At 46.6% G+C, this 19176-nt stretch overlaps 1 protein-coding gene across 1 annotated transcript in view; it reads right to left on the reverse strand.

Annotated features, from left to right (window-relative positions):
* Positions 1-19176, reverse strand: part of GABBR2 (gamma-aminobutyric acid type B receptor subunit 2) — a 367358-nt gene that overhangs the window by 227259 nt on the left and 120923 nt on the right. Inside the window, exon 2 of the mRNA XM_068974355.1 lies at positions 18077-18214. Within this exon, the coding sequence (XP_068830456.1) occupies positions 18077-18214 (138 nt within the window). The remainder of the gene's footprint in view (positions 1-18076; positions 18215-19176) is intronic.

Raw genomic sequence — 19176 nt, forward strand, 5'->3', positions numbered from 1 at the left:
TAAGTCCTGTCAACTCTCCAGGGCTCTTTTTTTGAAATGAGAACTGTGAAAATGTTCTACAGGAAGTAGGTCCTTGTGCTAATGGAACATGAGGGTTACAATACCCACCTAGTCAGCTCATCCATCACCTTTTTCTACCACTCTAGCCTCCTTTCTCACCCTCACTCTCTAGCCTTTTACTTTCCAAGGCATACCAGGCTCTCTCTCATTCCCCCACAAAGAAGGCTTCCTAAACACCTCCCTACACCTCCAGTCCGAGCCAAGTGCACCTCCCCACGCCCATCAGATCTATCACACTGAACTGTAACTGCACCCTTACTTCTCTCCATAAGACAGTAAGATAACAAGCACTTATGTAACAATTTGTAATAACAAGTTGTTACATAAGAAGCACACAAATATTAATATTAGTTAAAAAAAATAAGAAAGCTCAGATCAAATTATGACTGTTTCAGGGAGGCTAATATGAACCAATAAAGAAGAAATATTTAGTAATAAGGTATTCAAGAATGAATCACAATCTTGCTAAGTACTGAGTTCCCCATCACTGGAGGTATTCAAGGAAATCTTGAGGATCATCCACCAGGGTCAAGGATGGGATTCTCAAACCAGCAAGGAGTTTGCATGTGATGGTGTTATGTTTTATGTGAATTGGTGGCACACCCAATGGTTTTAGGTGAGCCCCAATCTAATATTTTATATCTTAAGAGGTGTGTTTTTCTTTTTATTTACTTTTATACTTGTTCTTAGTAAATGATCCTGATTTTCCATCCATGGTATTTAAATAAAAGATTGAGTTGATTTAAAGGAAAATACTAAATAAATTAATAATACAAGTGGTATGGAGATTTGGCAAAATCAAGAAAGTGGCAGCTAAATGATGTCTGGGAAACATGGTGTTGCAGGTGTGTTAAGCAGTCTTACAAGAATATATGGCCCTTGGAAATAAAAACCTACTCAAATCTTCATCACTTTCCACTACATTAAACCATAATATGAATTTAAACAATATAGAATGAGCTAGATTCTTACCTTGAGACTGGAAAATGAGCACTATCAGAAGTACCAAAAAGAGGGTGGATCTCTCAGATGAAATTAATTATGTAGAAAAAAAGAGAAATATCTGTAGAAGTAGAAGTGGCCTAAGAGTGTTGCCATATTTAGAAATGTTGGGGACACACATGTACTAAAAACTTATTCTTTATTTACTTGAAATTCAAATTTAACTGAGTGTCCTGTAATCTATCTGGTAATCCTAAGTAACCATCTAAGCCAGAGATGATAAGTAGGCTTGAGCCTACGTGACATCATTAACAGGCTGACAGTGGCTGGAGAGAGAGATGGGTTAAACCAGTGAAGAGCGTGTGGCAATCAATTCGTTATGTCTGCAATTAGCACAGGATGGGGGAAATAATGGCACCAATTCATTAATTTATCTGCCATCCTGGACTTTTCCAACTCCTCATTTTACACAGTGAGGACCAGGGAAGACGAGGGACTTGCCCAGGCTCACAGCACAAGTCCACAGCTGGGCTGAGCTAAACTCATTTGCTGCTCCATGCTGCCTACTTGGAATCAAAACAGAATGCTACCAACGCCATGATTATGTAATTTCCGACTACACTCAGTAACCATGCCCACCCACACCATCAGCCAGAATGCACACAGCCAGCCAATCCCTCCACCTGATCCAACTTACCATCATGACTATATTTGAATGCCCCAGAATAACATAAAAGACACGAAACAAAATCCATTTAAACTAAGAGAGTTCTGTTTAAGGAGAGGTGGTTGAGATAGAAAGCACTCAGGGGTCTGAACAACCATGCTTTTCATGTGCTATCTTGGGGGCGCTCAGTAGTACAGTTTTACATTTGACAATTTGCCTTATTACAAAGCAGATATTTCACCTACTGTTCATTGAATTGGATGGAATCAAACTAAATTTGTGTCTTTATCTTTCTATTCTCTTATATTTCTGGGCCTGAGGTTCCTTACTGCTAAAATAAGGAGACTGCACCAGGTGGATTTTTAGTTCAGCTCTCAAATTTCATGATTTTGTAACTCTATGCTTAATTTACAAACCAAGGCAAAATTCTCTCTTCAGGCGAGAAAATAAAAATCACTGGACTAGAGACGTCGCCAGAAGGGTTTTAAGCCAGCCTCTTTCACAAAGAGAATTATTTAGTCTAATTGGTTTAAGTCTCCATTTAGATACCAGCCTTTTACTTTCTGCTCTTCTTAATCAAGTTCGTTCATTAGTATTCTCATTCATTCAATAAAGCTGTATTTTCTAGAAAAATTAGAGATGCACTTTCACTTTGACCTAGAAATTCCACTTCTAGGAATTCATCCCCAGCTTACACTCACACAAATAAAACATGTGACCAAGGTTATTCCAACAGGTTGGCAACAACCTAAACGTCCATCAATAGGGGACCTGCTATACAAATTACAGTGCATGCGTGCTAAGTCGCTTCAGTCGTGTCCAACTTTTTGCAGCCCTATGGACTGTAGCCCATCAGGCTCCTCTGTCCATTGGATTCTCCAGGCAAGAATACTGGAGTGGGTTTCTATGCCCTCCTCCAGGGGATTTTCCTGACCCAGGGGTTGAATCCAAGTCTCCTGCGGCTCCCGCACTGTAGGCTGATTCTTTACCGCTGAGCCACTGGAGAAGCCCACAAATTATAGTATATTCACACAAAGAAGTGCTATGCAGCTGTAAAAAGAATAAGCAATGTCTTTAGGTAGTGATAAAACAGTAAGCTCCAGGAAAATTAAGTGAGAAAGCAACTTGCCAAATAGCATATATATAGTGTGTTCACTTTTATATAAGGAGAAAGAAACATAAACCCACACGTGCATGCATTTGTGCTTATTTGCAACAAGAAACACTAGAAGAATAAGTTTGAAACTAACAAAAATTGTTATCTACAGAGGTGGCATGGAATAAGAGGGATGCTAGATTGGAGCCAAGAATTCTCTGCTTGTTGAATAGTCTTGACTATAGAGTCATATAAAAGTTGTAAACACTTTACACGCTTTCCCAGAGGTCATACAATCAATTTAAAACATAACACCAAAAATAAGGCACTTAAACACACATCTATCTGTTTTGAAGCAATTCAATAAATTGTAATCAAATTCAACTGAAATTAACGACACTGAACTCATCCAACTGGATATGTACAAAGACTGTGTGTTAGCTGGAATTCTCCAAGAAACTATTGCAGGATAAGCTGAAATGGTACAATTATTCAGATGAAGGAGAGAAATAAATATTTTAAAATGCCTTAAACCACATTTTGCAATCACAGCCTAGTAAGAGAGGATCTGAGAAACAGTAACTCTAGATAGGTTAGTTTGGAATGCACCTAACAGGAAACATCAATCGCAGGAAAGTTAAATTAATTTAATTAAATGTAAATTAATTTTTTAAATTTAATCTAAAAATTTGTTTATAGTTTTAAAATAAAATTAATTATCAATAGGAAAAACATCAAACCCTGAAAACTGAAAATAAAGGCACTTTAGAGTATATAAAAATTTTTTTTAAAGTATATAAAGCTGCTAATGTAATCACATGGAGAAAAATCTGTAAAGGGACTTTTGCACACATCTTTATTGACTAAATAAGGAGGGCTATATTCTCTCTCCACCCCAAACCCCACACAGATTCATAGCTTTTTATTGTGAGAATATTCAAACCTACAAAAAAGTTGAAGAAACAGTACAATGAATATCATATGTCCTTCACCACTCACCATTTCCCATGTCTGCTTTTTCTCTATAAATACATACATATATATGAACATATATGCACACAGACATACGTATACATACAGATACATTTCTGTTTTCAGTACATTTGAAGTTACCTTAGAGACATTTTGACAGTTCACTCCTAAATAGTTCAGAATGCATCTCCTCATAATGACATTCTCCTGTATCATTACAGCATTATTATCACACTAATGAAAATGAACAGTAATTCAGTATTATCTAATGTATAGTCCACGTTCAGATTTCTTCAATTTCCCAAATATGCCCTTTACATTTTAAACATTCAGGATCCCATCGACACATGAGCCTTGCCTTTGATTATTATGTATTTTTTTCAGTCTCTTCTCATCTAAACCAGTGCTCTGCCCTTCTGCTACTGTTCTTGTTTTCTGCAACATTAACTTTTTGGAAGAATCCAGGCCAGGTGAATTGTAGGATGTCCTATATTTGCATGATTATCTTCTGATGGTCAGATTCAAATTAAACATTTTTTTGTTTAAAACATTAAAAATTATAGTTGGAACCTGAGTTCACTGAAAAAACCTAGAAGCAGTGAACCCCAGTGGCAATGAGCATGCCTAGCATGCAGGTCTTAGTTTCCAAACATGATTCCCCATCAGAAAGAATCAGGGCTGTTGGGAGAAATAGCTAACTCCAAGTCTGCTGCTGCTGCTGCTAAGTCGCTTCAGTCGTGTCCGACTCTGTGAGACCCCACAGACAGCAGCCCACCAGGCTCCCCTGTCCCTGGGATTCTCCAGGCAAGAACACTGGAGTGGGTTGCCATTTCCTTCTCCAATGCATGAAAGTGAAAAGTGAAAGTGAAGTCACTCAGTCATGTCCGACCCTCAAGTGACCCTATGGACTGCAGCTTTCCAGGCTCCTCCGTCCATGGGATTTTCTAGGCAGGAGTACTGGAGTGGGGTGCCATTGCCTTCTCCGGCTAAGGCAGGTAAAATAGTAAGCACCCAGACTGACAGCAGAGAAAGGAGGAAGGGAGAGAAGCGGGCAGGAGGAAGGAGAAAAATGGTCAAAAGGGAACACTCTTCTGTAGATAAGAATATCAGCTTAAATGTGGAAGGAAAAATAGAACTAGAAAATGACCATTTTGCAACCCCAATATAATTAACAATGATTCAGGCAAGGGCCATCAACAGATGCTAAAACCAAAGATCATGGGGGACAGGATATTCACATGGTCTCAAAGTTTCACCCCACAGATTACATCAAAAGTACTAAGGGGAAAAGGTATTGTTACAATAAATGTAGCAGATACCACTTTAACCTAGTGATCAAACTTAGCATCACTGATAAGAGTTCACACGTGGGCCTCCTAACACGCTGCACTGATATAAAAAATGTAGCTTCACCTTCACTGTTTAATCTGAATCTAACTGTGAAGAAACAAATTCAGATTCTGGTCTTGTGGGACATTTTATAAAATAACTAGCTTGGGATTTTCAAGAAGGTCAATATCCCAAAAGCATCCCCCACCGCAACTCCCACCAAAGTAGGAGGGATGTTCGAGGTTAAAGAGACTCAGCACATGGTAACAAACATAACACATCCTCCCAGCGGGACCCTTGATCCCTTCCCACCTACCTTGACAAATAAATGGCAAAAGGGACATTTTGGGGACAAGTTGGAAAATTTGAATACAGACCATATATTAGGTAGCATTACTGTATCACTGTTAGTTTCTTAGATGTGATAATTATACTATTGTTAAATAAGAGAATATAATTGCTCTTAGGAAATTCATGCTGACATATTTGGGGATGAAATATTGCCTCTGCAAAGTATCGTCAAGTGCTTTAACGAAAAATAAGAGTGTAGTGGCAGGGTCAGGCAGAGGAAGAGAGAGAGAGAGGGAAATTGCATAAGGCAAAATGCAAACAACTGGAGAATCTACATAAAGGGTGTATGAGGCTCACTGTATTCGCTTTTAACTTTTTTGATGGGTTTGAACTTTTTCAAAATAAAAAGCTGGAAAGAAAATTTGGAGGAAAATCAGAAATATAAATAGAGAAGGAAAATGGCTTTAATGTCTATATTAGAAAAATAATGTCTGCAACTGATTGGAATACAGTCCATTTAATATATTTTTAAAAATCCATGAATTCACAATGTTACTTTCCTAAAAGTGAGAGATTAAGAAAGAAGGAACTCCCACACAAAAACAAAACAAGGAGCCCTTGGAGGTTTTCCTGTATTCCAGGCCACACGCTGGCTCTGGGATTCCAGGAGTGCCAGCAAAGGAGATGTGACCTCACCCTCATGAAGGGAGCTGACAGCGCTCAGGCAGGCTCAACACTGAACCAGGAACTGAACCTGCGATGATGTTGCAGGGCTGGGAGAGGCAGGTGCCATGGACGTGTCTATTGGAGGCTGTGATCTGCCTAGAAAGGCTTTGCAGAGATGTGGTGTTGAAACTGAGAACTGAGCAAAGATCCCTTCTTGCTAGTGTGGGTGCAGGGTCGAGCTGGGGCTGCTTTGCTGTGCTGAAGGTCTGGGCACCCATTACTCTAGCAAGGCACCTGGGGTTTTCGAAGAAACCCAGGACAAGAAGGGAGCTGTCTTTTGGTTATGCAAAGCCATGTAACAGTTTGTGTGGGAAGCTGGGGGAAGTTTGAGAAAATGATGCCTATATCTGCATCTGGGCATAATGTCTCAATAATCACCTGACCTCAGATTGTTTCCCTTAAGTTGAGTGCTTCCTACTGAATAAGGCTCAATCTCGGCATCAGGGAAATAATCAATAATTTAATCTTCTTAGTAAACAGATTCAAGCAAAAGCCTTCTGTATAATTCAAAATGAAAGTAGGCTATGCTCTATTTTAAAAAAAATCAAGCCATTCATTACAAAACCACCAAGAGTAGAGCTCTAAGTACTATATGCTTGAAATACTTAGCATGTTATTGATTTTTATGACAACCAGTCCATCTATTTTCTGAGTTCAAAGGAACCATTCATTTTTTATATACAACAAGTTACTGGATGAGTAATAAGTCTAAAAGTGTGTGTGTGTGTGTGCGTGCACATCATGAATGATTTACAAGGAGAACACAGGTCTGCACAGAGACTCATACCAGCCTGGGTCGTCATCTGCTGACAGGCAAGTTGGGCTGAGGAGGAACCCAGAGACACGGAAGGAGCCCCTACTCCTACACCTGGAGGTCTGCTCGCAGCAGGAAGCAGGGAAAGTCTTGCTCTTTGCATCTCATTTTCCTCATTCCGCCTCACTAGGATGACACCCGCTCTTCCCTCCCCACAGTGTTGCCCTGAGGACTGGATGAAGTTGTGAGAGGCAGTGCACCAGTGGATGCCAGCACAGGCTCACAGCTACTTCATGCCGGCAATCCCTTGGCAAGACACTCAAGCTCTCTGTGCCTCTGTCTCTTCATCTGTGAAATGAGGAGAGTGTGTCCAGCTCGTGGGGTTGATGTGTGGAGAAAATGAGCTCATTTATGAACAGTGTTTAGAACTGTGCCTGCCCCATAGCCAAGGCCATTGAAATGTAGACCAGTGGTACTGCAAATTGATTTTGTAACATGCCACCCAGATGTGTTCACTCATGCTTTCTGAGCACCGACTAAGCGCCAGGTCTTATGCAAGGTCCTTTGGGTACAGCCAGGACTCAAGGAGTTCACAGAAGGGGTGCACAGTGCGGTGGGTAACACGCAATCCTCATCAGAGAACTGCAATCTACTGAAGAAATGGCAGAGATGAAATAAGTGAAGAAAAGGCAAAGAGAGGTGGCAAGGAGCTCCTGTAGCTGGAGCAGGTTGGGGAAGATCAGAGATCTGCAAGGAGACGGCACTTGAACTAAATATCAGAAAATGCAGAGGACTCCGCCAGGTGCAGAGAGGAATCGAGAGGGCATGAGCAGTGGACACAGCGTAGGCAAGGGCCTGGGAGCTGCAGAGAGCAGGCTCTATCCCTCAGCATGCGGGGAAGGAAGAGAGGGGGACCCAACAGAATGCTGGCCCCGCAGCTCTGTCACCATTTGTGGTGTGACCTCATGCAGGCTGTCTCACCTCTCTGGGGTCACTTCCTTCCCCTTGTAGTGCAGGGTTCTCTGCCTGGAGAGCTCTGGGGCACGCTGCCACACCTAAGTGGGAAGCTGCTTAGAAATGGAAGGGGAACCAGGCCCCAGGCTGTGAGCCCCTGGGGGAGGGAATTGCATGCAGGGCCCAGGAGGGAAGCTACCAGAGTGAAGGCAGGTGCTGATGGCTCTATGCCACAGGAGATACAGAGAATCAGGACACAACATTATCAAGGTTATCTGGCCCATCAGCTGGCCCACCCCTCTCTGTTGATGATAGGGGCCCAGAAACGGATGCACTGAGGAGGGAGCCGGCCCAGACCCCACAGCCCTGGCCCTAGCTGGGAGTCAGAGCAGGAGGCCGTGTGGGTGCCCTGGTCCTTGAAGGAGTATGAGCAGGGATCATGTCAGGTCATCTTACAACCAGCCAGGTCAGCACACCGAGGTCTCGAACGAGGAGCCGAGCATGGGAAAGGCTAAGTAATCTGCCAAACAGCTCAGTTCAGTCGCTTGGTTGTGTCTGACTCTTTACGACCCCATGGACTGCAGCACGCCAGGGTTCTCTGTCCATGACCACCTGCTAACAAGTGCCAGGGCCTGGATGGGAATCCCAGCCCATGTGACCAAAGCCCAAGAAAAACACCGCTATTATTAAGAGTTGACCAAGCACGTTAGCCCCTCTGGGCCTCTGTTTCCTCATCTGTACAAATGGGCACAAGCCCATCTTATCAAACAGGACTAGGAAGGGGCCGTCAGTGCCACAATGTAACACAAACCCTGTTTTTTTTTTTTGCCTCAGAGCAACCAAGCACTCCAGGCTTTGCCCTACACGAGTGTCACTACACTCCTGGGAGGAAAGCAGACAATCACAGATAGGATGCTCAGGCTCCAGCAAGGGGAGGTGGTTTGCATAAAGCCATCCAGCTGAAGACGGCAGGCCCAGGATGGCCAGCCAGGAGTCCTCATGTTGAGCCAGTGCCCTCTCCTTTGTTCCCTGTGTGGAACTACAGGTCCCCTCTGGGCTCCTGGCCACCATGGCTGAAAGAGCCTCCCAGGTCAGCCTGTCACACTAAGGCTCGAGCAGCACAGTTTGACAAGAGCCCTGTGGTCCCTGATGCTGACTGCAGGGATGTCCAGAGGAGCTGAGAACGCTACTGCAAGTGCATTTCCGCTCTGACATTCCAAAAGCGGATCCTCAGCCTGAATCCGGAGAAGGCAATGGCACCCCACTCCAGTACTCTTGCCTGGAAAGTCCCATGGATGGAGGAGCCTGGAAGGCTGCAGTCCATGGGGTCGCAAAGAGTTGGACACAACTGAGCAACTTCCTTTTCACTTTTCAGTTTCATGCGTTGGAGAAGGAAATGGCAACCCATTCCAACGTTCTTGCCTGGAGAGTCCCCTGGACAGTGGAACCTAGTGGGCTACAGTCCATGGGGTCACAAAGAGTCGGACACGATGGAGCACACATGTGCTTTGTCCTGTCACCCTGTTTTACATGCTGGTCCCCCTGGAGGGACTTCCTTTTCTGATTCCCTTTCCAGTTCTTTCCAGAGTCAACTTGTAATTCCAGACTCGACTCAACATAATGTGCAGTTGTGCTGCTTCCTAGCAGCATCAGCCGTACCATAAGCAGTGCGAGTAATTTATTTATTTAGAATGAATTATTTACACCGAGCATATTTCCAGGCAGTGAGAGACGCATCAACAATGAAGCCATTGGAGTTACACGCTGGGAACTGATATTACTTTAGATACCGTGGTCTTGAATTAAAAATGGGGGTCAGAACCCTGAATTGAATCTTTTAGCAGATGGACAAGAAAGATATGGGTTGGGTCGTTGGCAGAAATAGACTGGAAACTGCCATGCATTCGATAACATCGTGCTCTTCTTCGCTTCTGCTTCTCTGAAAACTCAACCAGGAAAGAGGGTATGCACATTGCTTACAGATGCCTTGGGCTTGTTTGGCCTCTCCTGCAGGGTCTCTGTTTTAATCTCACTGTTCTGAATCACCTTCCCGGTTTGTGATAGTTTTTCAAGGAGTTCCCCCTTGCCTGGGGCCTGGCTGGCATTTCAGATGCCAAAGCATCAGTAATGGTAATATGAATCTTAATCTATAGGGGCTGCAGTCTGAAAAGGGCCATCACCTGCTCCACCTTCCCTGTCCTACCTGATGCTCTCAGTGGCCCCAGAAGGGCAGGTTTAGTTAGCCCATTTCACAGATGAGTTCCGTGAGGCTCCAGGAGCTTGCAGATTTGCCCAAGCCTACTGTCAGTGAGAGACATAGGAGGGACAAAGACCCAGAGCTTCTAGATTCCTGGCCTCTGTTCTGGCTACCAAGCCTAATTGCTCTTCTGCTAATACCCACCTGTCCTGGGGTAGCTACATTAAGTAGTGGAATTTGCCCTGCTCTGGGAGAGTGCACAGCAGGCGCTGCACTTGTTAAATAAAGGAATGAATAAGTAAATATGAGCATGAATGAACGGAAACAGAGCGCTTTCCTTTCCCCACAGACTATCATTGGGTTCTGCCAGGATCCTGGCTGAGGGCTCATACTTCCTCCCACCCATCTGCATGTAAACCAAGAGCTGGAAACCTTCGCTCCCCTCATAAACGACCCTCTACGTGCTCTCAGAACCTTCCTTTACTGCACCAGGCCTCCGATGTCACTGCCATGAAGGGCCATCCGTAATCTTCAGTCCTCAGGGTTTCCCCGCCCCCCTCCATACAGCCCATAGTGCACGTTTTTAATATTTCTTCTCTTTCTCCTCCCCCACCTTTCTTTCTTTCTTTTTCTTAATGAATCCAGAAGGTGGAAGCATCTCATAGATTATTAATGTGCTAAATGGCCCCTCTGGAGACCAGCGCCAAGAAATGGCTCCAACCCGCCCTGGATTATTGGCCTCCATTCTCTTTCTTAGAGAGCCGTGCAGCAGCAGCAAAGTTCCTAGCCATGCCTAAGCACACTATGGCTCCTAAGTGGTTTTCAATCAGGTCCACAGTGTCCATTGCCCACTCCATGGGCAAGGGCGTGGCAGTCACGTAGGCTGGGCAGTGGCAGGATTCCGGCCTGTTGGATTTTGACCCTAGGGGGCTGAGAAGCAGAGGTCATGTGCACCTTGAGTGTCTTGCTGAAGAACCCCCATCCTGCCTGTTATGCCTTTGTTTCGGGTCTGCAGTGCCAGAGTAAATAACCTTTGCTGTTGACGCAAAATGGGGGCTATCATCAGAGGTCTGCTTCTGGGAGGAGTCCCTCTCACTGTGACATTGTCACATCATGACATCATAAGAGCAGCTACTGTTCCGCAATCTCTAAAGGTGCTTTCAGCTAAAAAAGGAAACACCTTCATTGATTCTCACAGCTGTACAGAACATATGAGGCTACTTTGCTATTTCCATTTTACATGAGAGAGAAAAGTGAGGCTGAGAAAGAGAAAATAAGACCAGGGGGTAATTACAAAGCTCTAGAGAATGAGCCATGGGATCTAGCTTTGCTGTGAAAACTTGGTTAAGATCCTACCCACTCTGGGCCTCTGCTCCCAGTCTATACAGTGGGGAGACTGGACCCAGTGATTGCTAAAACCTGATCCCTTTCTATGAATACATATCAAAGTCCACAAACCACAGCTAAGTAAGAAACAATCTCTTGATTTCTCAGGCAACCAACAGCTTTCATAAGATAATCACATGAGAAAATCAAGTCAGATGACAAATTTGCTGTTCCTATAACAGAAATGGCATTGACCAACAGTTTAGAGCTATGCTAGAATTCAGTAAATAGCAAAGGGCCTGATTTAGAGTTTTCACAGATTTGTTTTTTTAATGTCAAAACCAAGCATGATTCAGATTTTTCAGAAATCAAGTCCTAAATGTGCCAACATTTACACAGTCGGGGTTCTCCGGTTCACATGCCCTCCTCACCTCCACTCCCTCACGAGAGCTCTGCCAAGGAGACTGCCCCACCACACAAACTGAAATGGTCCTGCCCAGTAAGGTTCTCGAGGGAGTGTTGGGGCCGTCCAAGGGGCAGGGTGGGCTGCCTGCTGAGGGGAGGCTTGGGACAGTGCCAGGAGAAACGCATCTACAATTTAATAATCTGCTCCAGCTGCCTTTTAAAGGACAGGCTCTGCGGGATACGGTTCTTGACGAAAGAGTGTTTGCGTTTTCCAGCGAGCAGCCCTTTATCCCTTCAGGAACCTGACTGTATTTTCATCAGCGAGACTATTTCTGTCTGCAAGCTGAGGCAACTATCATCTCACTCCCTAGAAAGAATTTTGTCCTGGTCTCAGGGTGTGAACCCTCTCTGGCCACATCTCTTGCATTTTTGCTGGCTTTGCTTCCATCTCTTGTTCAAGCTACCCTGCCTCCATCTTTCCCACCCAGCTCCAAATCCTCCCACTCATCCCCAGGCTCCGTGCTTTCAGGGGGACAGACTACACTCGGGGGGAGGTTTATAGAATGTCTCCAAAACTGTGCAAGGCAGAGTCAGAAGCTAGCCACCTTCAGATCTCCAAGGAAAGGATTCTGAGCAGGTCTGAAAACATTTTCAAAGGAAGCATATCAGTTACAGAGCATCAGGGCCAGAAATGGGAGATATGGGCTAAAGCCAAGCCAGAGATAATTTCAGATGTCCCTTCACATCCTTTTACCAAAGGGCTGCAGCTGGAAAGCCCTCAGGTCCCTCTGAGTCTGAGTCCAAGTCTGCCCTCATCATTAGGGATGAGCCTAAGGTGCAGAAGTCAGGCATCCAGCTCCAGGGACCACTCAAGATCTGAGTCAGGACCACACCAGGCCCTGCCCTCCGGCCGCTTGACGGCGGGGGTGGAGGGAGGTGCAGCCACAAGGCAGCAAACGCCAAGGGAAGACTATGCAGGTAAGGGAGCACAGGGGAAGGCACAGGAAGCTTCACAGGGGAAGAAGCGGCCAAACTGCATCTGGAAGAATGAGCAAGCTCTGCCAGGCGGAGGGACCAAGTGGCCGCTGGATGAAGGAGCAGGTGGGTGACAAACAGAGGGGCGAGATGAAGGAGAACTTCTTGCCACGCCATGGGCTGTGGGCTTTGTCCTGGGATGTTGGCCCCAGCAGCAGCCCCTGCTGTCTCCTCCATGTCCTCTTTCCAACCGGGGCTGTGTAAATTAAACTTGTGTGAACCAGCAGCACTCGTCAGTGTTCTGAGGTTTGGGAAACAAGCAGGACTTAGAGATCACCTGGCCTAGCAAGTTCCCAGAAACCAACTGCATCTGTATCACCTGAAATGACAGTGGGGATGAAGAGTGGGGTCCGCAGTCCTTGAAGGATGTGATGAATCCCTTAACCTGGACCTGCTCAGCGTGGAGCCTGGAAATTTGCATTAACACGAGCACATCCTTGGCCCTCATAAATGATGCTCACCATATAGTGTGACAGCAGCAACCTGGTGTATGCCTACTCTGGATATTAAATCTCCCTAACAGTAGGACTGGATGAGAGCAGAATGTTCGGGGAAACTGGGCAAGAGGGAACTCACTACTTCGCAGCCAGGAAGCCTGCTCCATGCCCGAGGCCTCCAGCAGCAAGGGCATGACTGCAGGGAAGCCCTGCTTCCCTCTCACTTCAGCCATGCCCCTGCATCTCCCCACCCACATCTCAGAAACCCGGCAAAGTCTCTCAAAGAGCCATGCAGCTCGAGCGACTAGGACTCCTCTGTCCTCCCCAGCGCCCTGCAGGCTATCCAGTCTGAACGTGCTCAATTCTCCAACAGCCAGAACTCTACCCTCCCCAGATACCCCCAAGGCTATGCACTGGAGGGTTTCCACTGAAGTGAGGCCCAGATCTGAGCCCACACCCTGAGTGGGATCTGACCAGGAGGACAGGGACAGAGCCCACATTGCCTGCCCTGGACTCCACGAAGATCCTCCCCTCTAGTTGGAGGAGCTGACACTCCCAGTGACTCACATCACGACTTAAACAATATTAGCCTCTTGATGCAGCAACCATGAATCAAGAAGCCCAGCAAAAGGCAAAAGTTAAATTTGACTGATTTTAGCACCAGGGTGAATTTTCACCCCTTTGTGGCGCAAATCTCTATTTTTGTAGCACCAGGAAACAGAAACAACTGATTGTGCATTCCAGACTGTCTCTGTCCAGCAAGCATTGTTCCCCCAAAGGGCAGTCAGAGCTCCTTTTCAATTACACAAATTACATGCATTTTCCCATTTGTGAAACTCTGTTTCAGAGCCCAGTTTTGAATAAGTTAAGGGATTGATCAAATCCCTTGAGCGACAGCAGACTCACTCACCCACCATCTTTTCAAACTCAGCCTCAGGGGGCGGGGGAGGGGGCAGGGGGCCCCCAGAATCCAATCCACAGCAAATGGGGCTGTGTTCTCCAAGAGGAGCAGGTGCAGAAATCCTCCAGAGCTACTCTCCATCGGGACCCACATCTTTGTTCCTACCTCCTCCTTGCCTGGCTTCTCAGGCTGGGAGAAGTCTATTCTGAGCTCACCCTGTGATTCAGGTCCCTGGAACTCTCCAAATTGCTGGGCACTGCCCAGTTCTTAGCCCCTTGGTGTCCCTCACCCATGCACAGCTGGAGCCCTGGATCTGCCCCAGAGTCTGGTAGCAGATGCCTAGGGCAGCGGGGGATGAAGGACGAGAATCACCCTGTGGACAATGCAGAGGGCTTCTGCTGAGCTGGAGGCCGAGGATCTGCACTGTTCTCCCAAGTCCTTGGCCTCTTCATGGTCAAGTCCACATTGTGAGAAACTTGCCGTGGAGGGTTTCAGACTCCTCAGCCTATTCCCTGCACTTAGTTCAGTTTAGCACTCTGTGAGGACCTACTTGGTACCAGGCAGGCCTTGTGCTAGGCACTGGTAACTAGGAGATGAAGAAAACAAGAGTCCTCTGCCCCCAAGAAGCTTATAGTCTAGTAGGAAACACCTGGATACAGGATAGACTATTCTCCACACAGTGTAATTCATTTATTAATGGAACATGGTATGTGATATGGAAGTGATGTAGAACCATATACATTCCTCAATCTTTTTTTATTATCATTCTCCTAAGAAACCTGTAATTTTCCCAATTCCACCACACTCATGAAATTGTGATACCACAGATATACTGTTTCTGCATTGTATGTATGAGTGCTAAGTCGTTTCAGTCTTATCCGATTCTTTGCAACCCTACGGACCCACCAGGCTCCTCTACCATGAGATTTTTCAGGCAAGAATACTGGAGTGGGTTGCCATTTCCTCCTCTAGAGGATCTTCCTGACCCAGGGATCGAATCAGCGTTTCCTGTGTCTCCTGCATTGCAGGCAGATTCTTTACCCACGGAGCCATCAGGGAAGCAATAAACACAGCCCCCACCTCATAACCCGCTTCTTGTCTTGTCAGCTTCTCTAGGCCAGAGGCCCTCTTGTGCATGCTAAGGCCGCAGAGCTACTAGCTGCCAAGCCAGGAGTGTGCAACACTGTGCTTGCTCCTGCAGCCCCTAGAGAATTCTGAGGGGCAGACAGTTCCAAGTGAGGCTATGAGAAGGCCAGGAAGCTCCTGGATTCCTCTCTGGATGAGGCTTTTCCAGGGAACTTGGTCTCTCATGTCGAGGCAAAACATCCATCTGCAGATCCTTCCGTCCCTCCCAGCCTCCCTCCCTCTATTCAACAGACACCTAATAAGGTCTGTGAAGTGAGAGGCACCAGAAGAAACAGGAGTAACGCAGGCCCATTTTCTGTCCTCAAGGAATTCACAGCCCAACTAAATATGTCCCCATATCTGCAAAGTTCTAAGAGGAGGGAAGGCAGAGGGGCTTGGGGTGGGGTGGGCGGTGTACATGCTCTGCTAGAAATAAACAGGGGAAAGGAGGAAAAGAATTTCCAGCGGGGCTACTTTAGATAGTGCAATAAGGAAAGGCTTCCTAGAAGAGGCAGCATTTAATCTGGATCTCTGAGATTGGATCGGTCTTGGCATATAGGTCACAGGAGAATGGGCTATTTCACGTGGTGGGAACAACGTTTCAGGAAAGACAAGGAACACTACGAAGTGGGGGTATTCAAGTGGATATTCAACTCTGGGAGCAGCAGAAGGCGGGGCAGGGGTGTCGACAACAATAAAGCAAGAAACCCTTATTGCTGAGGACATGCCGGGGCACAGTTCTAATCCCTGTTTAATAGTTTGGCCCACACAGCAGCCCTGTGAGGCCCACCTTCTTACTGCCCTGCTGTACACGGGGAAGCCTGAGGTTCAGAGAGGCAGCACCTGGCACAACCAGCAGGAGTCCGGCGTGCTCCTGGGAGCTGGGGAGAGCCTGCTCAAGGACAGAGAAGGTTCTTGACTCCACTAAGGTCTCAAGGCTGTCTGCAGCACCACAGACAGGTGCCCCCCGGGAAGCCAGGGGCCCTCGGCACACCTGAACCGCGCTGGGTCCCATCATGTGGCTAGCTTTGCACCAAAGCACGCTGAGCTGCTTTCCCGGCCTCCGCCACGCTTGCATCCGCCCACATTCAGCGTGGCCTGCTCCGGCCACAGTGAATGACTCACTGCTCCCCGAGCCCACGTTCCTTCCCACCTCCCGCTTTTGCCCGCCCAGTTTCCTCTGCAGCAGCGCTCTCCTCCACGTCTCCAGCTGTCCAACGCCCTCTCCTCCCTCGCTGCCAGTTCCACGTCACCTCCCCTGAGAAGCCCTCCTGAACCCAGGGCTGGCTGAGTGGGTGGCTCTCCCTTGGGACCCCGCCCTTCCCTTGTCACAGCTCTGCCACTGCTGCCTCCCTCCCCTCTGGGCCACCAGCTTGGGGCTCTACCCTCAGCACCCCATACACCCCGGGCTGGACTCCCAGAGGACTTTAATCACCATGAGCAGAATGAAACCAGGCCTCCCTGGGGATTGGCTCCTGCCCACCCCTTCATTCTCATTCTCACCACCCTGACTCCCCACCCGCCACTCCCACACTCCAGCCCCAGTGACCTCTTGGCTGTTCCCCCAGCAAGCCAGGTTCGTTCCCCTCACAGGCTGTCTGCATTTGCTATTACATCCTGACTTCATCCAACCAACCCCTTCTCGCCCTTCAAGTCTAAGCTCCTCCGAGGGGCCTTTCCTGTCGAGGAAACAGCCGCTGTTTATCCCCTCACCCTGTTTAACTCTATTCTAGCCGTTTCCTTACCCCAATCTTATTTCAAGGGTCAAACTGCCTGAGTTTAAATCTTGACTGTATTACCTATGAGTCGTGGGTCCTTGGGCAAGTTATCTAGCCTCTGTGTGCCTCGGTCTCCTTATCCATAAAATGGAATACTAATAGTACCGACAGCATAGGGCAGTTATAGTGAGCAAATGAGGTAATGAAAATACAGGCTCAGAACGGTGTCTGATACGTTGCAAGTCCAACATACATACTATACAAGTATTGCTCTTAGTATTATTACTACTTACTTGTTTATTTGCTTACTGCCTGCCTCCCTCCTAGAATGCAAGCTCTGAAAGGGTAGGAACCATGCCTGTCCTGTCCAACACTATATCCCCAGTGTCTACCCAAATTCCAGGCACATAGTAAGTTGTGTTATATTTGTTGCATGGAGGAATGGATGGTGGATGGATGGATGAAGCAAAGAAATAAAACATGTGCCTGGGCCACCACTCATCCTAGGTGCGCATTTTTTATATTTTTCTCTCACATTCCAAATAAGAGTTAGCACCGGTGATTTTCACCTGCAACAGACCATATACTCACTGGTGGAACATCTGTCTGTATAACATTTGCCAGTGTAAAGAGTGAGTAACAGCCAAAACCGCCAGGAAAGGCTTAACCAAGGAGAAAGGCAGCCTTAGCAGACCAAGTAATTTCAGTGGGGGAAGGAGGTCTGGATCACCTGGTTAAGGAAATAGCTAGAGCAGGACTCTGAGGCCTGAAGGTCTTGGGTGTACTTAAGGAAAGGTGGGTTGTACATGGAGTGAGTGGCAGGGATAGAAGATGAGACTGGATAGGAGGACTAGCTGGATGTCGATGCCCCTGAAAGTCGTGCTAGGGAGTCACTGATATATCTCAAACACACAGTGATGGTGTCAGGGCTACCCTTGAAAGACCCACTGTGTTGGCCAGGACAGGACAGAGAATCAGGCCAGGAGGTGAGGACAGTGGGAGGCTGTGCAATCATCCAGAAAAGAGCAGGGGAGGCCTGAACCTGGCAATTTAGGAACCATCTTGGGCAAGGAACCATCCCTGAGAAAGACTAGTGACCAGTCAAAGACAGCTCCCCCACCAAAGGTGGCCCAGACCTTACCTGTACCAGATTCCAGCCTTGGAGGGACTCTGCGATGATGGACGTAACAGATGGACAGACTCCTCCAAACACCATCAAGTGGTTCGGCCCATATTTTATTGCATCGTAGAAGGCTTTCAACCCTTTTGCATTGTCACACTGGGGAGCAACACACAGAAAGAGAAGCCAAAATTAGAAACAGCTTTCCCCAGGGACAGGGGCCCTATGGTGCATTCACACAAACAGAACTCCCTCATGGGAAACCGGGGTATCAGTTCTCCCGTTGTGAGGCCTCTCTTGAAGCCAGTCTTGAGCCCACACTGTGAACACTGTGAGGTGTGGTCTCAGTACCCCTCTTCCTGCTTCTCCCTCTGAGCACCCTCCAAATCTAGGACCTTAGGCTCCTAGCTATCTCCCTTCAGACCACACTGAGGAAAGGGCCCCAGAACTCCTCAGCCTGGGCCTCTCCCATCACAGTCCTCTGTATTTTAAAAGAAGCTAAATCCACACCCACCAGGATGGCTATTATCAAAAAAGCAGAAAACAATAAATATTGGCAAGGATGTGGAGAAATTGAAATCTTTGTGCATTGCTGGTAGGAATATAAAATGGTGCAGCTCCTACAGAAAACAATACTGCAGTTCTCCAAAACAGAATTCAACAGAATTATTACAGGATCCAGCATTCTGCTTCTGGGTATATACCCCTAAGAACTGAAAGCAGGGACTCAAAGAGATATTTGTATATCCATGTTCACAGCAGCATTGTTTACAGTAGCTGAAAAGTGTAAACAACCCAAATATTCATCAAGAGATGAATGGATGAACAAACTGTGATTTACACAAACAATGGAGTATTCTTCCGTCTTAAAAAAGGAAGGGAATTCTGACACATGCTAAAACGTGGATGAAACTTGAAGGCATTATGCTAAGTGAAATAAGCCAGACACAACTGGGCAAATGTAAGATTCCTCTTAGATGAGGTAACTGTAATAGTCAAATTCACAAAGATAGACAGTTACCAGGGGCTAGAGGAGGGGGAAATGGGGAGGGTAGTGTTTAATGAGTTCCGTTTCAGTTTGGGATGATGGAAACATTCTAGAAATGGATGGGGGGTGATAG

Source organism: Capricornis sumatraensis, chromosome 6 (assembly GCF_032405125.1).
Source record: "Capricornis sumatraensis isolate serow.1 chromosome 6, serow.2, whole genome shotgun sequence".
In the NCBI taxonomy this organism is placed as follows: Eukaryota; Metazoa; Chordata; class Mammalia; order Artiodactyla; family Bovidae; genus Capricornis; species Capricornis sumatraensis.